The sequence below is a fragment of the Apteryx mantelli genome, chromosome 1 (assembly GCF_036417845.1).
Source record: "Apteryx mantelli isolate bAptMan1 chromosome 1, bAptMan1.hap1, whole genome shotgun sequence".
NCBI lineage: Eukaryota > Metazoa > Chordata > Aves > Apterygiformes > Apterygidae > Apteryx > Apteryx mantelli.
This window is the reverse complement of record NC_089978.1, coordinates 221,487,816-221,502,843: the sequence shown is the minus strand read 5'-3', so window position 1 is coordinate 221,502,843 and position 15,028 is coordinate 221,487,816. Positions and strand designations below refer to the sequence as shown.

Genomic DNA, 15,028 nt, shown 5'->3' with positions numbered 1-15,028 from the left:
ACCACCATCAGTTGTGTGCAGGGAGGACCTACCTTCTCAAACCCTTCCAGGTCCTGGGGGTTTGGGGTATTTTGTTTGTTTGGTTGTTTTTTTGTTTTAAATAATGATTATCCTCCTGCTGAGGACATACAGGATGCATGAATACTTACATCTGGAGAGACTACTCTGCAAGCATACAGTTCAGCCTGTCTTGAAGTTTTGAAACCAAAGGCTCATTCCTTCCTTTCACCTACAAACAGACTCAGCTCCAACTGGATTTCCAGAGAGGTCCATGAAGAAAAGCATTAGCTAACCCAGCTTGAAAAACAAGTATCACATTCCCTAACTACACTGAGGATGGCACCTCTGAGGACCTAGCCAACTATCGTTTCAAAGAGCAAGTTTTCACTTTCCAACCCAAATTATTCATTTGCTTCATTTTCATTGTTTCCTACATCCTACTGTGTAAAACCAGATCCGGCTAGAGTACAGGCACTTGCCTGTAGACTGCTGTGCTTAGGGCCTAACATTAATCATATTATAAATAGACTCAGTATGACTTTACCATTCCTTTATGAAAGGATTTTTACATTAAAAAGAGGTGGTTTTACAGAAAGAATCAAAAGAGACCTTGTACATAAGCAGTGAGACTTGCAGAGAGGGAGGGAGCTGATCGCCTCCGAGATCTTACCAGCAAACCACGAGTCACTGTTCCCATTTGTCGTAAGAGCGAGTGGGCTTAAAGTTCCACTTTCCCTAGGATCTACAAGCAATCTCGCTTACGTACATAAGATTTTCTTCGGCTATCTAGCTTCATACTTGGGTTCAAAAAAGTTTACTTTTGACGTAAAAATTGAGCAAACCAGAAAGAGAGCCCAAACCCTTATCATTAAGTTCTTAAGATCAACACCCAAAGGGCTTTGTCTTGATGCACCCAGCTTCTGGAGACAGATAAAAATCAGAACCGAATGCTAAAACACAGAACATTTGAAGCTTGACATTTAACACTGGTATGAAATATGAGTTGGGTATTTACACGACTGTAACAACAAGAGACCAAGATGTAAACAAGGCGAGCCTAGGGACCTCATTCGCACAAAGAAAAACCCTACCCACAAAAAAGCAATATTTCTTGCAATTTAACAAATGGGTAGATGAGAACGCATTCATTTAGAGACGGCTTGTAGTGTTAGAACCCTGGAAAATTATAATTGAAAACATTTGCAAAAATCAAATGTATTTTTCATCATTTTACTGTTTGCTTGCTGCTGTTCAATCACTTTTCACAAGGAAAATAGACCCATGTCTAGCTAGTTTCACCATTCCGGTGCTACCTGAAGGGCAAACAAAAAAGATTACCAGCATCGTACTGGAGGACAGGAGTCTGCTGCAGAAGTGTTAAGATTCACAGCCAAAGTGCCATAGTAGCAAGGTAAAAAGAAAAACAAAAGTTTTCTAAAAGGGGGGGGGGGAGAAGAGAAAAAAGCAACTGAGCAGAAGGAATACCCTATGCCCAATCCATCCACATTAAACTTCCCAGCCTGGTCCTCACAAAAGCAGCCTCACGCCCCTGTTAAGCCTCTGCTGTACTGGTACCCACAGGCTGCTTCCCAGCCCAAGTTGCCATAAACCCAGCTTCCTGCCGGTCTCCTCTCTGCACGGCCCCCGGCTGAACACGGAGCACACTTCCAGGCTTGATGTTCGGAGATCTCCGCTAGAGACATCCCAGCTGCCTGCGAGCCTCTCCTCCTCAGATTACCAACAAGATTGCAACGATACTGCAAAAACATATGGCAGACGCAAACTAAGACCTTTAAAGGGACTGACACGGTACACACTCATACTTAAAGAGTTTGTTGTGCTTTAATACAGTTTTCCCTTACCAAGATACAAAATACTCAGCACGTTCACTTCTGCACCCCAACCAAAGCCCTGTAAACAGATCGTGTTGTTTTTCCTGTAGGCCTAGGAGGAAAAACAGGAGAGGGAGGGGAGATAACGCCACATCTATTTTAAGTGTTCAGAGAGCACTTACAAAGATGTAATCCAAGTTCTTAAACAAATGCAGCCTGCAAAGAAGCCTCAACCCTGGAATTAGAAATGGAGCTGGCAAGATTATGCTATTCCTGTAGAGAAGAGCTGGACAATTTGTAGTCACAAGGAAATTCATATCTAAAAAGGACCTTAAACAGGAGGTTGGAAACCATGATTAAGAGTGAGGAACCTGCAGCTTCTCAAAACTAGGCAACCTTGCATCTTCTCCTCACAAAAGATGCACTGTCCAAGAGGCAGAAGAATTTTGTGTGGGAGGACACGTCTACCAGCCTTGCACATCACTGCCCACACAGCATACCGCAAAATGGAAATAGAGAATCCCCAAAATACAGCCTGTCATTCTGAAAAACAACCCAATTCAGATGCACTGGCCTTCAACACAAAACTGTCCCACTAGCTCTGGTGGTGGCCCTGGTCCCTAAACTGTGGTGCTTTCATACCAAGCAAATCTCCTAGAGAAAAGAGAATATCATCTTCCCTTCAGCCTGCTGCTACCCTCAGTTCCTCCAGCCTGTGAAGTTTCTCCTTGCAGACAATACAGCTATAGCTTGTCGCCATTATGAGCTGTACGGGACAGCACCTACAGAGAAGGACCGCTTGCTGGCATTGTCACCTTCTGGCCCCAACACTAGAGTGATCATCAGTAAGGGAACGAGCTTATGCCAGCTAACATTGGAGGCTGTTCCTGAGGGACCTGGCTGACTCCCACCACCTACTTTTCCAGGCGCACCAGTCTGCAGAAGTGACCTCAAACCCCACTATTCAGCTGATGAGATCCTGGCGACAGTACGGATGGAGAGAGTGCAGTGAAATGGGCATCACGTATTGAGGCACGAGAGAGTTAAACAAAGCTGGTAACTCATGTAACAGCGAACAGACAAAAAAGTCCCCAGATATCTTCTAGAGAGCTGCTGTCAGTTGATGTAACATCCTAAAAATCTTCATGCTCAGCTTCAGCCACCACTAGTCTGAAGACAGACAAGCATCCAGCAGAAGCACTCATGGTGCATCTTCAGTGCAGAACCTGAGACCCTGAAAGACCTGAGACATGAATTTAAGAAAATTCATGGTGTTCGACTAAACACATCTAGCCAAAGAATCTGCAAATGACTCCAGGCAGCCATGGAGGCCACAGCTGCCCCCTAAGCACTAGTAACGGTGTAAAACTAGATGGTCACCAGAAACAAGTAAATTCCCCCAAAATTTAATCTCCTACTAGGGAGCAGGAGACCATGAATAACAGTGAGGGACTCAAGCTGTATCAAATTAGGTGCAAATGTTGGAAAAAGCCCATAACAGTTTGACTTCACTCATCCCAGTCAGAAACCTTCAGTGACAATTAAGTCTTTCTGGAGAAATCAGCTTTGGAAAAAGGAGCTTCCGGTCCATGCAAATGCCATTAAATCCCAGTTAGTGGAACAGTTACTTGCAGAACTCTAACAAATCATCCACGTATATGAAAGCTGAAGCATCAGACAGTGAAGCTCCTAACATAGCCTTAAATTTTATGGATCCTTTTCAGACAAAGGCTGGCTTGAGCCATAAAGCTGTGAAAACAGGGAAGGCTTCATGCTTGAAAGGCAGCCACAAAGTGTTTTACACCCCAGCCGTCTCACAAAGAACTGTCTGTTTCCATTCTTTAATCAAATAGTACCTCCAAAGTATGATATGCCCAAGGTCATAATTCCCAAGCCAAGAAAACAGTTGGCAAATCCTTATAGCTATTGAAAAGCCTCTCCCCAGAGTCTCATACATGCTTTTGAAGAATGGCTGTAATGCACATCAACACACTGAGCTACAGCTACGCTTTACTCAAACAAGCTTTAGGCAAAGACGGTGCATTCAAAATCAAGTCTTCTGCTCAACAAGACTTTGAAGACGACTCAAGGAGCTCCGTAAAGGTAGGCATCTTCTACCTACCACAGCCTGCCACTCGAGGCTGCAAGTCAGACTTATGTTTGTTACTGAAATAACAGGTCACAGCTTGTATACTAGAGACGTGGTTTTATCAAGACACCAGAATTGGTGATGGACCCCAGCAAACATCACCGCAATTTCTTTCCTCGTCCAGCACACCAAACTGAATTGAAGATACCTCAAGAAGTCACCTACTCCAGGGGTCTGTCCGATGCCAATCTAAGATATGGATACCAAAGCAGCACAAAGACAAATTACGAATGGGAGGCCCAGCCTTTTGAGAGAGATGCTGTGAGAATCAAGAACTTGCAGCTCAGAAAAGCATGTGGTGGGCTGTTTGAAAAAAATCTTGCCTCAGAGGAAGCATTTTCCTAATAATCCACCAAATATTCCCCCAAATATTCCACCAAAATGCTTAATTTGCATTTTTCTTCCCCAAATTAAAATCTTATACCCCTCCCTTGAAAGGATTCAAATACTTCCCTAGGCAATCTTTACCCCAGAAGATTTACATTGTTGCAAAGAAGACTTAAAAATAAGACAGCAGAAAAATCTGAAACTTAGAATCACAGAATAAATAAAGTTGGAAGAAGCACCTGGAGGTGTCTGGTCAAACTCTCTGCTCAGAGCAGAAGCCACTTAAATCAGGTTGCTCAGGGCCTTGTCCAGGGCAGCTGTGAACGTCTCCCGGGATGGAGGCTCTCTCCACTCTGGCCTCTGTTCCAGAGTTTGTCCATTCTCTTAGGGAATGCTGCTTTCTGGCCAGCCGCCCCAGGGTGACCTGTTGCAGGGGATTATTGCATGCCGGGGAAAGGACTTGGCTCCGGCCATCACCAAACTTCCTGAGGTTCCTGTCAGCCCGTTTCTCCAGCCCATCAAGGTCCCTTTGAAAGGCAGCCCTGTCTCCAGTGTATTAACTGCTCCCCCTAATTCAGTATCATCCATGAACCTGCTGAAGTGCCCTCTGTCCTGTCATCCAGGTGGCTAATGAAGACATTTGGGAGCACTGGCCCTAACACCAAGCCCTGAGGAATGCCGCTCATAACTGGCCACCAGCTGAACTTCAAACCACTGACCACTATGGTTTGAGCCCAGTGGTCTGGCCAGTTTTCCACCCACCTTACAGTCCACCCATCTGTTCCATCTCTCTCCAATTTGTTTACAGTAATAGCGTGCTATACTGTGTTGAAACCCTTGCTAAACGTCAAGGAACAGGACTTCCACTGCTTTCTCTAGTGCAGCAAGCCAACCATCTCATCACAGGAGACAATTAGGTTGGCACATTTCTTGTTGTGTAGAGTTTAACGTTCCAAAGGCTCAGGACCAGCAGCACCAGAGGACTTGGACAGAATACCACCCTGCACTCTGGGGAAGACAGACACACACAACTCCAAGACTGGGAAATGAATACAGCCTCTTGTATAAACAGAGGGTCATTAACATCTAATCTTCGCGTGCTGGCATGCAGACCCTCTTCCAAAGCTTTGCCAAGATGCCATCAATTCTCAAAAATCCATCGAGAGCTTAACAGCCTGCAGAAGGCAAGGTTAACAGCAGCTCTGATGAGGGCAGATAAGCTGCGAGCAAGTCTCACTAAATGATCGGTTCACCTCTAGAACAGCCTTTTTAAACCTGTGCTTCCTTCAGACTTGCCCGTACAGACCTCCTGACGTTCCTCTGTGACAGCCACTCGTGCATTCGTGCCCAGTGCAATGGGGCAGACAAAAAACCCCATCGGACCGAGGCCAGTAGTTCTGTCCTTGCAAAACAGCAAACATACCAGGGACAAGCATTCTGGTGAACCTGGGGATTTCTCATTTATATTGGTTTGGCGGCAACCTGAATCACAAATTCTGGGTCAGGCTAAGACCTTGCTGACCAGGATGGTGCCTCCCAGTCTCCCTTGTCCTGTAGTTCTGTGGCACTATTTCAGGTAGGGAGGGGAGGGAAATTAGTCTGGCATTTAGAAGAGGAGCGACTAGCCTGATGCTCTTGAGCCATGTGGCCTATGTGCAACTCGGGCACATCTTCCACACCACGCCTGCATCACACAGCAGCTGTAGGGAGTGCTGAGTAATCCCAGTCCCTCGTGGGGACAGGGAAAGCAGTGCAAGAACTGCTAAGGACGACTTTGGGTCACCCCAGGACTCAGCTATGCGGTTAGCCAAGCCTCACCCTGTGGCACAACAGCAGGACTTCTAGACAGTCACTGTCATCTCTCTCTGAAACTGCGCCCAAGGATCCCCCATCCTCCCACATTCTTACCCGCTCCCTCTCTTTAAAAGATGAGTTTCTGGTTTTGGGCCACACAAAGATTTTGGCAGGCAGCTCTTTGGCTTGGGATGAACGGTCTCTGCCGGTTTAGAGGGAGAACCCCTAACCCATGCCAGCCTCCAAGCGACAGTCAGCACCGAGCCACAAGCACATACGCAAGGAATAGCAATAGTACTGGGCAAAACAAATCTGCATAGCCTAAGGCTCTAAAACGGACTCCTAACATCTGTTTTTACACCTTTGAGGAACTCACGAAGGGATGGGAAGAGCCAGCCCGCTGTGGACCAGCTGGTTCCTGCTACTCTGGTTGAGCTCAGAGGAGGTGACCAGGCACCCGAAGGCTCCCTCGGTCAGAGAAGCTCCTGCAGCAGTGACCGGTCGGCTAAAGGCAATTTGTTCATTTTACATTTACTTCTCTTCTCACTACTCTAAAATAAAAAAAAGCTTTAAACAGGCTTCTAGTGCTTGTAAATAAGAGCGAAGCCGGCTAGCTCCTTCCTTTGTTTGCCTCCTGGGTTTTCTTTGCAGACACAATCTGTTTCTCACGCATTTCATGGGCCCCTCTCCACACATACAGCACTAGCACGATTTTGAACGTGGGGTGCAAAAGCAGCAAGATTTTATTTGCTTTAAAAAGCTTGCAATAGGGATTCAAAAATTATTTCTAGCATGCGCCAATGGGTAAAAGTTGTTTTTTATTTTAATTAGGGGTTAGATTTCCACTCAATATTATCATTAAGTTAATTTTAGGGACGGATCAAAGAAAATCATTAGAGTTAGTCATTTACATGAAACTTATCTGGCTACAAGCCACACATAATTTCTGTCTTTTAGAAAGCACTTTACAAATCAACATTAAATCATAAACCAGCCTACACTTAGTCCACATTGAAAAAATATGAAGCACCAGCATTCAGCTGCTCATCTGTACTGCACATTTTATGAACGGTCCACTCTAAAGACAAGCTAATGAAGATACAATTAAGAAATCAGGTTCAGAAAACTGAACACATCTGAAACACAAGTTTACCCCCTACGTATGATACAAGCGCCTTCTGCATTAAAGAAACTCAAAATCTTCTAGAATTAACTTCATGCAACTTCAAACATACAGTGTAATTTTGCTGGTTGAATGATCTTCAAATTCTGCGGTTTAGGTAAACTCGTACCCACAGCCGACCTTTTCAATGCCGTACATGGAACAGTCAAGTTCACAACTGCTCTTGAAGATACTCCATTACGGCATTCCTCGTTCCCCTAAAATAATTAGCGGTTGAAGGCCAGAAATGATGCTGTCTGAACAAAGGAGCAGACAAACAAATCTGAACTACTCAAGCCAGTCACTGGCAAAGTGCAATACCAATAATCTTACTGATACCTTGTAGAAACACACTGTTAACCTCACAGAATAACTTGGGCACACCATCAAGAGCATACACACAGTAATATTTAAGCTTTAGCTTCTTGTCCCCACAGTGATTATAGTCTGTGATGATAACGCTGGTAAACAGTGAGATTTTAAGACAACGTGATTCCAGAAATGCAAGAACTCGTAGCGGCAACCCAATCCTCAGAGTCCGCTCAAACGGCAGCAAATGGCAAGCGCCCAACTGAAAACAAACTGTTCAAATACCCAACAATCACAAACCGCTCATGTGCCTCTAATCAGGCATTGCAAACACTATCCCAGCTGATAACGATTATTTAAGAAAGCCATCATTTGCATGGGGACAGTGTGAGCAGAAGAGAGTCCAAAGAAAGAACCCTCAGGCCATTACATGCAAGTGACTTGATTCAGCTCAAGATACAATGAGGCCTTATTTAAAAAACATTAATGATAAGGAAGCACTTGATAAGTGTAACTGCTGCTTTGAGCGTCAGCGTATGACGCTAAGTCTTTGAATTGCTGGTGGGTCCGTTAAGTTGGCAGTCTACACACACTTGAAGTGGTTCACGGTGAAGAACCAGTTATTTCTGCTACTGACCAACCTAGAGAGGTCAGGCATCACAAGCGATTACACTCGCTACTTTTACATTTTTATGTGGAACGATGGACATAAAATACTTATTCAAAGCTCATCACCAAGGTTGTACCTGCAATAAAAGGTGATATCCTAAGCACTACACCCTCAGGAGCCACGCTGTTACAGGCGCAGAAAAGAGAGGGTGAAGGGTGTGGAAAGACAGCAAAGAAATTTTTGTTTTCAGTCCTTCCCCAAAGGGTACAACCCGACGTGCAAGTCCTACAAGCATGTTTCTACCGCTTCGCCCACCGCTCACTGCGGCTATGGGCAGGTCGCTTACCCATTGCTCCCTCCTCTGGAAGGCGACAGCAGTAGGAAGCGCTCAGAGCTCTAAGGATGGAGAGTGATATGATAACCTGTAGCAATACATACTTTACACAAGAGTACTTGCACCTTCAGTGGTATCTGCTGCAACGGCTAATGCATTATATTAGGAGGAAAGGTCTGAATTTCAGAAGTGGCCTTCCAATGGGAAAGCAAGCTGGCTGGTTCCTAACCGCAGCTACGGCCTGCAATTTATAGTAGCCTTCATGGGTACAAAGGAGTGCTGCTACTTAACCACCTAAGTCCAGTCTCTCTGCACAAAGAGGAAGCAGGCAGACCTTTATGCCAGTACTTTCCAAAAGATAACTTGCTTCGGTGAATGTTCTGCAGCCATCGATTAGCAGGCTTTTCACTGGCATGTCCCAAATCCTCTTATTATACTTTACAACGCATGCAAGAAGAGCCCTAAGTTTTTAAACCCTGCTTTGTCACCACGGGGATCACAGCCACAGAGAGTATGAAAACTGCAACACCACTAAAAGAGACTAAAACACCCCGAACAACAGCCATGCAAAGAGCCCGGACTGCTTCTTAAGCACAAGTCCCCCATCCCACGTGATAAAGCAGCAGCCTACGCTCCTGTTCGTGTTTTCTTCAAGAAGAAATTACGTTAAATGAGACCTACTCAGCCATCAGCTACCTGCAACTTTACATCTACGCCTCAGTCCTTCAACTGCACAAAATACTTCTATCCCTAATATCACAAGGCTTCACTTTGGCACATGTATCAGACAACTTCAGGCTTGCAGGGAGAAGCTGCTAAGAAGGGGTATAATATTATTCCTTGTGATCCCACAGCACCTCTCAGGTAAAGCTGTGATGCAGCTTTAGCACAGTTTGGGCATGATCTTATCCCACAGCGACCGTGGGCAGCCCACGCCTTCGGCAGAGCCCGTCACGCTGCTGCCCGCTTTCCGTGGGGTAAGATCACACGCCCTGGGGAGCCCCGGGGCAGCCAGCACACGGCGCCTGCTCGCTCCAGCCTGCCTTGCGGGGGCCGGCGGAGAAAGCTGCGACACCCTTACTAAGGAATTAGCTCACAACATGACTTCTCCGAAGCAGTTATTACTTTCTCTGAACAAGAACAGAGGGGCCGGACTGCCTCTGGGCCTTGGGCAAGCCGAATTTGGGATCTGCTATGATGGCAAGTCTAACAAAAATGCTCATCTTTCTAAAAAAAAAAAAAAAAAAAAAAAAGCTCATCTTTCTCTGGCTTGCACCTGAAAGCCGAAATAAACTTAGTAAAGAATGATTTAAACAAGTTATGTATTCTGAATGAATTTAATTTGTGCTCCAGAGCATCCATTCCTTGCCCGAAGATCCAAGAAGGAACCAGGGTTGCTCCTTAAAACTTGTCACTAAACTCTGCGAGTAAATCTCTCAAAGCATCAGGCCAAATAAGCGTAAACGAGAAGTGAGAACCAGAAATGCTCTTCACACGAAGACAGGCTAGCTTGCTGCCTGTCTTTAAAACACACTTGTATACATGAAAGAGCCAGTCCAGAGCTGAAAGGAGTTTCTGAAGGCATTTCTCTTGAGAAAAGATAAAGAAGTTACTTCTCTCTAAAAAGCAAAGGGATCCCCTTTGTTTTCTGGCCAGACTGCTGCGGTACTTCATGCACACTTATCCGCACCACAGAACAAAAGAAGCTTCGCAGAGGAATTGTCTGCTCAGTCACTGGAGATTATTTGTATGACAGCGAGTTAGCTAAAGGGAGCAGCGCAGAAAGCAGCGTTCTAGGAACAGAAGGCAACAAAGGCTTAAATTAAATAAGCACACCTTTGATTTAGTTTAAAAACGACCTGGAAAACACAGATAAGCGTCCAAAGAAACCACAGCTGAGCAAAACAAACCACAAGACTTTCCACAGGGACAGAGACAAATGAGAAACCCCACCCCCACGGGAGGCCAGGCTACTAAAAAATTAAGGACCGACCGCTTCCACCGCTCCTCTTGATGGGACAGGGCGGATCAAGCACGGGTGGTTAAAGCTCAGCCCCCAGGCCCTGCGAAGCCCCTGCTCCCCCTGGTGCAGAAGTGCCATCTTCAGAGCGCCGTCTTGGCCTTCAAGAAGTTACCTTGAAAGCAGGGTGCTCTCCACCTCTCCGTCCTGTTGCATCACCAACCGATTCTGGATTTCCCACTCTGCCCCAAAGGCTGATCGGGAATTCATCTAGGCACGTTGCGAAAGCGTTATCTGCTCCATGAATAGATCTGCAATAATTGCAGCAGTTTATTCTCTTTCTACTCTAATATGCCATAAAAGCTGGAGTCTTTAGTCTGTCTTTGGCCTCCTCAGGCAGGGATTCAGGAGTTTAGGAGGCCTCACCTGACAAAGAAGGAGCATCTCATGCTGTGATTACAGATTTACTCTCTGAAACAGGAGTAATCTCACAACAAAGTCACAGTCTGGGCAAGAGAGACACCGCGCTCGAAATAAACTGAAACAAGATCTTCACACGGGCATAACCAAACCCCTAACGCTCATCAAGTTACCCTAAAAGCTGGTGTGAGGGTGCAGCCCAGCAAGGTGACGGGGTCCGGGGGGCTCTGCCCCACGTCTCAAACCCATCAGAAGAACTGTCGCGTGTTTGCACTAGCTGACACTCAATATTTGGCAAACTCACGTAATCCAAGTTTAGTCATTCTCCCTGCACTCCACCCCAAGTACTTTCTGAATGGTGAAGTCCCCTTTTTTAGGAAAAGATACTATCTAAATATACACAGACGTGATTAACCTTTATAACTGGATTTTCCCAAACTTACCAGAATAGCTGCAGACACAAATAATACCACAGATTCTTGTGATATTTAGGAGTCTAACTCTATTCAGCTCAAGCAAATTAAGGAAAAAAAACACGAGTTTGTTTTAACAAACGCTCTAAAGATGTCCTAGCCAATGAGAAGTTCGGAGCAGCAAACTTTATCTAACAGATTAGTTCCACAATCGCTGCTTATCTCCTACAAAGCGAGGAAGCTGAACAGAGCTCTGTAAAACTCGCTCGGGAAGACACTCGAGGACGCCGAGGAGATTTTTCTGCCGCGTTTCCCAGCATTCAGGCTTTGAGATAAACAGACCAGTGCAGGGGGCAGAAGTCTTGCACTTGAAGAAGTCGCAGCGTGCTAGACCCAACTGATCAGAAATTCAGGATTCGCTGCTTCTCCTTGGAAGACACAAGCAGCCTCCAAAGATTTCTTACGGGGGGCGGGGGCAGAGGGGACAAGCGTGGACAGCCGAGGAGGACAACTAGAGATCAGCGACACAAAGGATGCCAGAGCTGCGCTCTACAAAGCCGAGAGCCGTACCAATACAAAAGACAACACGGAGAAACAATAGGCTTTAGAGAAAAGAGAAAACGAAGTCGCTCCCAGCCTTACGACCAAGGGGGAACAAATATGTTTTCAGCAAGACAACGTGCTGAAGTATCGCTAGACCAAAAAGCGTACATCAATCTCTAAAGTTAGTCCCGAGGCTGAAGTCCGGCAAGACAGAACTTGACATCAATCACTTCAGGATTTCAGAAGTGAGGAACAGCGCTTCAACTCCGCTTTTTCACTGTAAGCCAAGGCACGACTCTGACCGCTTTCCAGCGCGAGCCTCGACTCTCGCGGCCGCGAACAGGCCGCGCGCAGCGGGCGGGAGGGACCCTGCCACCCAACAGGTCCGCGGGGTGCCCGGGCGGTCTATCACGCCACGCGGCGGGAGGAGCTGCGGGCTAGCCCAATATTTCTCATAGCATTTCCCACAACCATTTCCTCCTTTTCAGCTACTGGGGAGGCTACGCCAAATAAAGCAGCCCGTCTTTCCTGTTCTGGTTATAAAAAAGCGACAAGCCTCACCACGGACAGACCGTGACAGGAGCCGGGCCTTGGCCTTCTGGAAGCAGCGCGATTACAAAACACCACATCTTTGGAATTAAACCGAGACGCCAAGCCCACGAGCGCTGGCACAAGACGGAGGGGAGGCGTCCCCCGCCGTCACTCCCCACATCCACCCCACGGAGCCGGCCACGGCCACCGAGGAGGTCCGGAGGGGCTCGCGGGGAGCCAGCTCTGCGCCTCTTCCTGCGCGTTGGGATGGGATGGGATTGGGGGGGGCGGGGGGGAGTCACCCAAACTTTTGCTCCTGTGCTGAACGACCGTGGTTGGCGTCGCCGTCCTCCTCAGCAGCGGGCGCTGCTTCTTGTGAACAGGAGGAAAGCGGAGGGGGACCCGGGGGGGGGAGGGGGCAACCCCAAACCCTCCCCACAGAAGCCCCGGGACGCGGCGCGGTGGGGTCCCCAGGGAAAGGGGTGGGGGTGGGGGGGCACAAAAGGCCGTTCCCCGCCGCGGGGGGGGGGGGGGCGGGCGGCGAGGCCAGGCCGCGGCCTGGGGCAAGGCCCCGGTTCCCCCCCCTCCACACACACACACACACACACACACACGTGGTTCACACACACACACCGGCCGCCCCGGGCCGGGCCTCACCGATCGCTGCAGCTCGCCCAGCCAGCAGCTCGCCCGCTCCTTGCCGCTGGGGTCGGGGTCGTGGTAGAGGGCCTGCACGGCCTGGTACACCACCTGCAGGCTCGGCTTGCCCCCGCCGCCCTCCATGGCGCCGCCCTCCCCGCTCCCGCTCCCGCCGCCCCCGCTCAGCGCCGCCCGCCGCTGCCGCCCGCCGCCATCTCCTCGCCCTGCGCCGTCCGTTACCGGGACGGGGCGGTGCCACGCCGAGCGCGGCCCCCCCCGGAAACACGCGCCGCGCCGCGCGTTCCGCTTCCGGCCCCGCGCCGCCTGCGCCGCCCCGCCCCTGCCCTGCCCCTGTCCCTGCCGCCGCCCCGCTGCCGCCGCCCTTCCTCCCTCCCTTGCCGCCTCCCCGCCGCGCCGCCCCGCCAAGCGCCGCCCCGCCAAGCGCCGCCCCGGGCTCCCCCGCGCCGCCCGGAACGGCCGCGCCGCGCTTCCGGCGGGTGCTACGCCCAAAGCGGCCCGGGCGCCCCCGCGCGCTGCACGCGGGCGGGGCGGGGCGGGGCGGGGCGAGGCGGGGCGGGGCGGGGCGAGCCGGCGGCGGGCGGGAAGCGACCAGCCGCCCCCCCCTCTCCCCCCCCCTCCCCTCCGCCGCCGGCCGCTTCCGGCACCCGCTTCCGGGACCCGCCCCGGCCGCCATTGTCCGTGCGGCCACGGGGCGCCGCGTCCACCCCGGCCCTGTCGGCCCGGTCCGGCGGGATCCCCTTGTCCCCTCAGCCCTGTTATCCCGGCCCGGCGGGGTCCCCTCGTCCCCCCCCCCCGGCCCTGTTATCCCAGTCCAGCAGGGTCCCCTTCTCCCCCCCGGCCCCATTAACCCAGGCCAGCAGGGTCCCCTTGTCCCCCCCGGCCCCGTTATCCCGGTCCAGCAGGGTCCCCTTGTCCCCTCAGCCCTGTTATCCCGGTCCAGCAGGGTCCCCTTGTCCCCCCCGGCCCCATTAACCCAGGCCAACAGGGTCCCCTCGTCCCCCCCCGGCCCTGTTATCCCAGTCCAGCAAGGTCCCCTTGTCCCCTGGCCCTGTTATCCTGGTCCAGCAGGGTCCCCTCTTCCCCCCTGGCCCTGTTATCCCGGTCCAGCGAGGTCCCCTTGTCCTTCCCAGCCCCATTAACCAAGGCCAGCGGGGTCCCCTTGTCCCTCCCAGCCCCGTTATCCCAGTCCAGCAGGGTCCCCTTGTCCCCTGGCCCTGTTATCCTGGTCCCATCGGCTCAGTTCAGTGAGGTCCCTTGTCCCCCCTGGCCCCATTTGCCCGGTCAGGGGAGTCCCCTTGTCCCCCCGTCCCCCCCATGCCATTAGTCTGGGCCAGGTGGGGTCCTGTTAGCCCCCTCTGCCCACGCACACGTATGTGTATGTGTGCACACACACACACACACACACACAATCCTCTTACCCAGCCCAGCAGGGTCCAGTTACCCCAGTCCCGTTACCTTGCCCCGATGGAGTCCCATCAGCGTCCCCAACCTGCTGTTGACAGCCCGGCCTGCTGGGGTCCCTTTGCACCACCCAGCTGGTCCCCTTGACCTGGCCCAGGGGGGTCTCATCAACCCTGGTTCGACCAGGCCCCATTACCCCTGTCCCGTTCACCTCGGAGCCTTACGAGGGGCAACAGGCAGAACGGAAACGCCGGAAATGCCGGCTGAACGTAGGAAAACGCTCCTTCGCTGCGAGGGGTGTCACACACGGGAGCAGTTGCCCAGAGAGGTTGTGGAGCCTCCAGCCTTGGAGATGCTCAAAACCAGTGGGACATGGTCCTGGGCAACCTTCTCCAGGCTCCAGAGGTGCTTCCCGACCCCAAATACTCTGTGATTAGCCCAGCCCAGGGTGGTCCCATTCCCCCCAGTCCCATCGTCCCAGCCCATAGTGGTCCCATTCCCCCCCAGTCCCATCAGTGCAGCCCAGGATGGTCCCATTCCCCCCCAGTCCCATCAGCCCAGCCCAGGATGGTCCCATTCCCCC

General features: G+C 50.5%; 1 protein-coding gene across 1 annotated transcript in view; it reads right to left on the bottom strand.

The window, feature by feature from the left end:
* The window catches only part of TNPO3 (transportin 3), a 50,814-nt gene extending 37,623 nt beyond the window's left edge, over nt 1–13,191 (bottom strand). Inside the window, exon 1 of the mRNA XM_067317595.1 lies at nt 13,042–13,191. Coding sequence (XP_067173696.1) covers nt 13,042–13,167 — 126 coding nt within the window. The 5' untranslated portion in view covers nt 13,168–13,191. The remainder of the gene's footprint in view (nt 1–13,041) is intronic.
* Between the last annotated feature and the right edge of the window lie 1,837 nt (nt 13,192–15,028).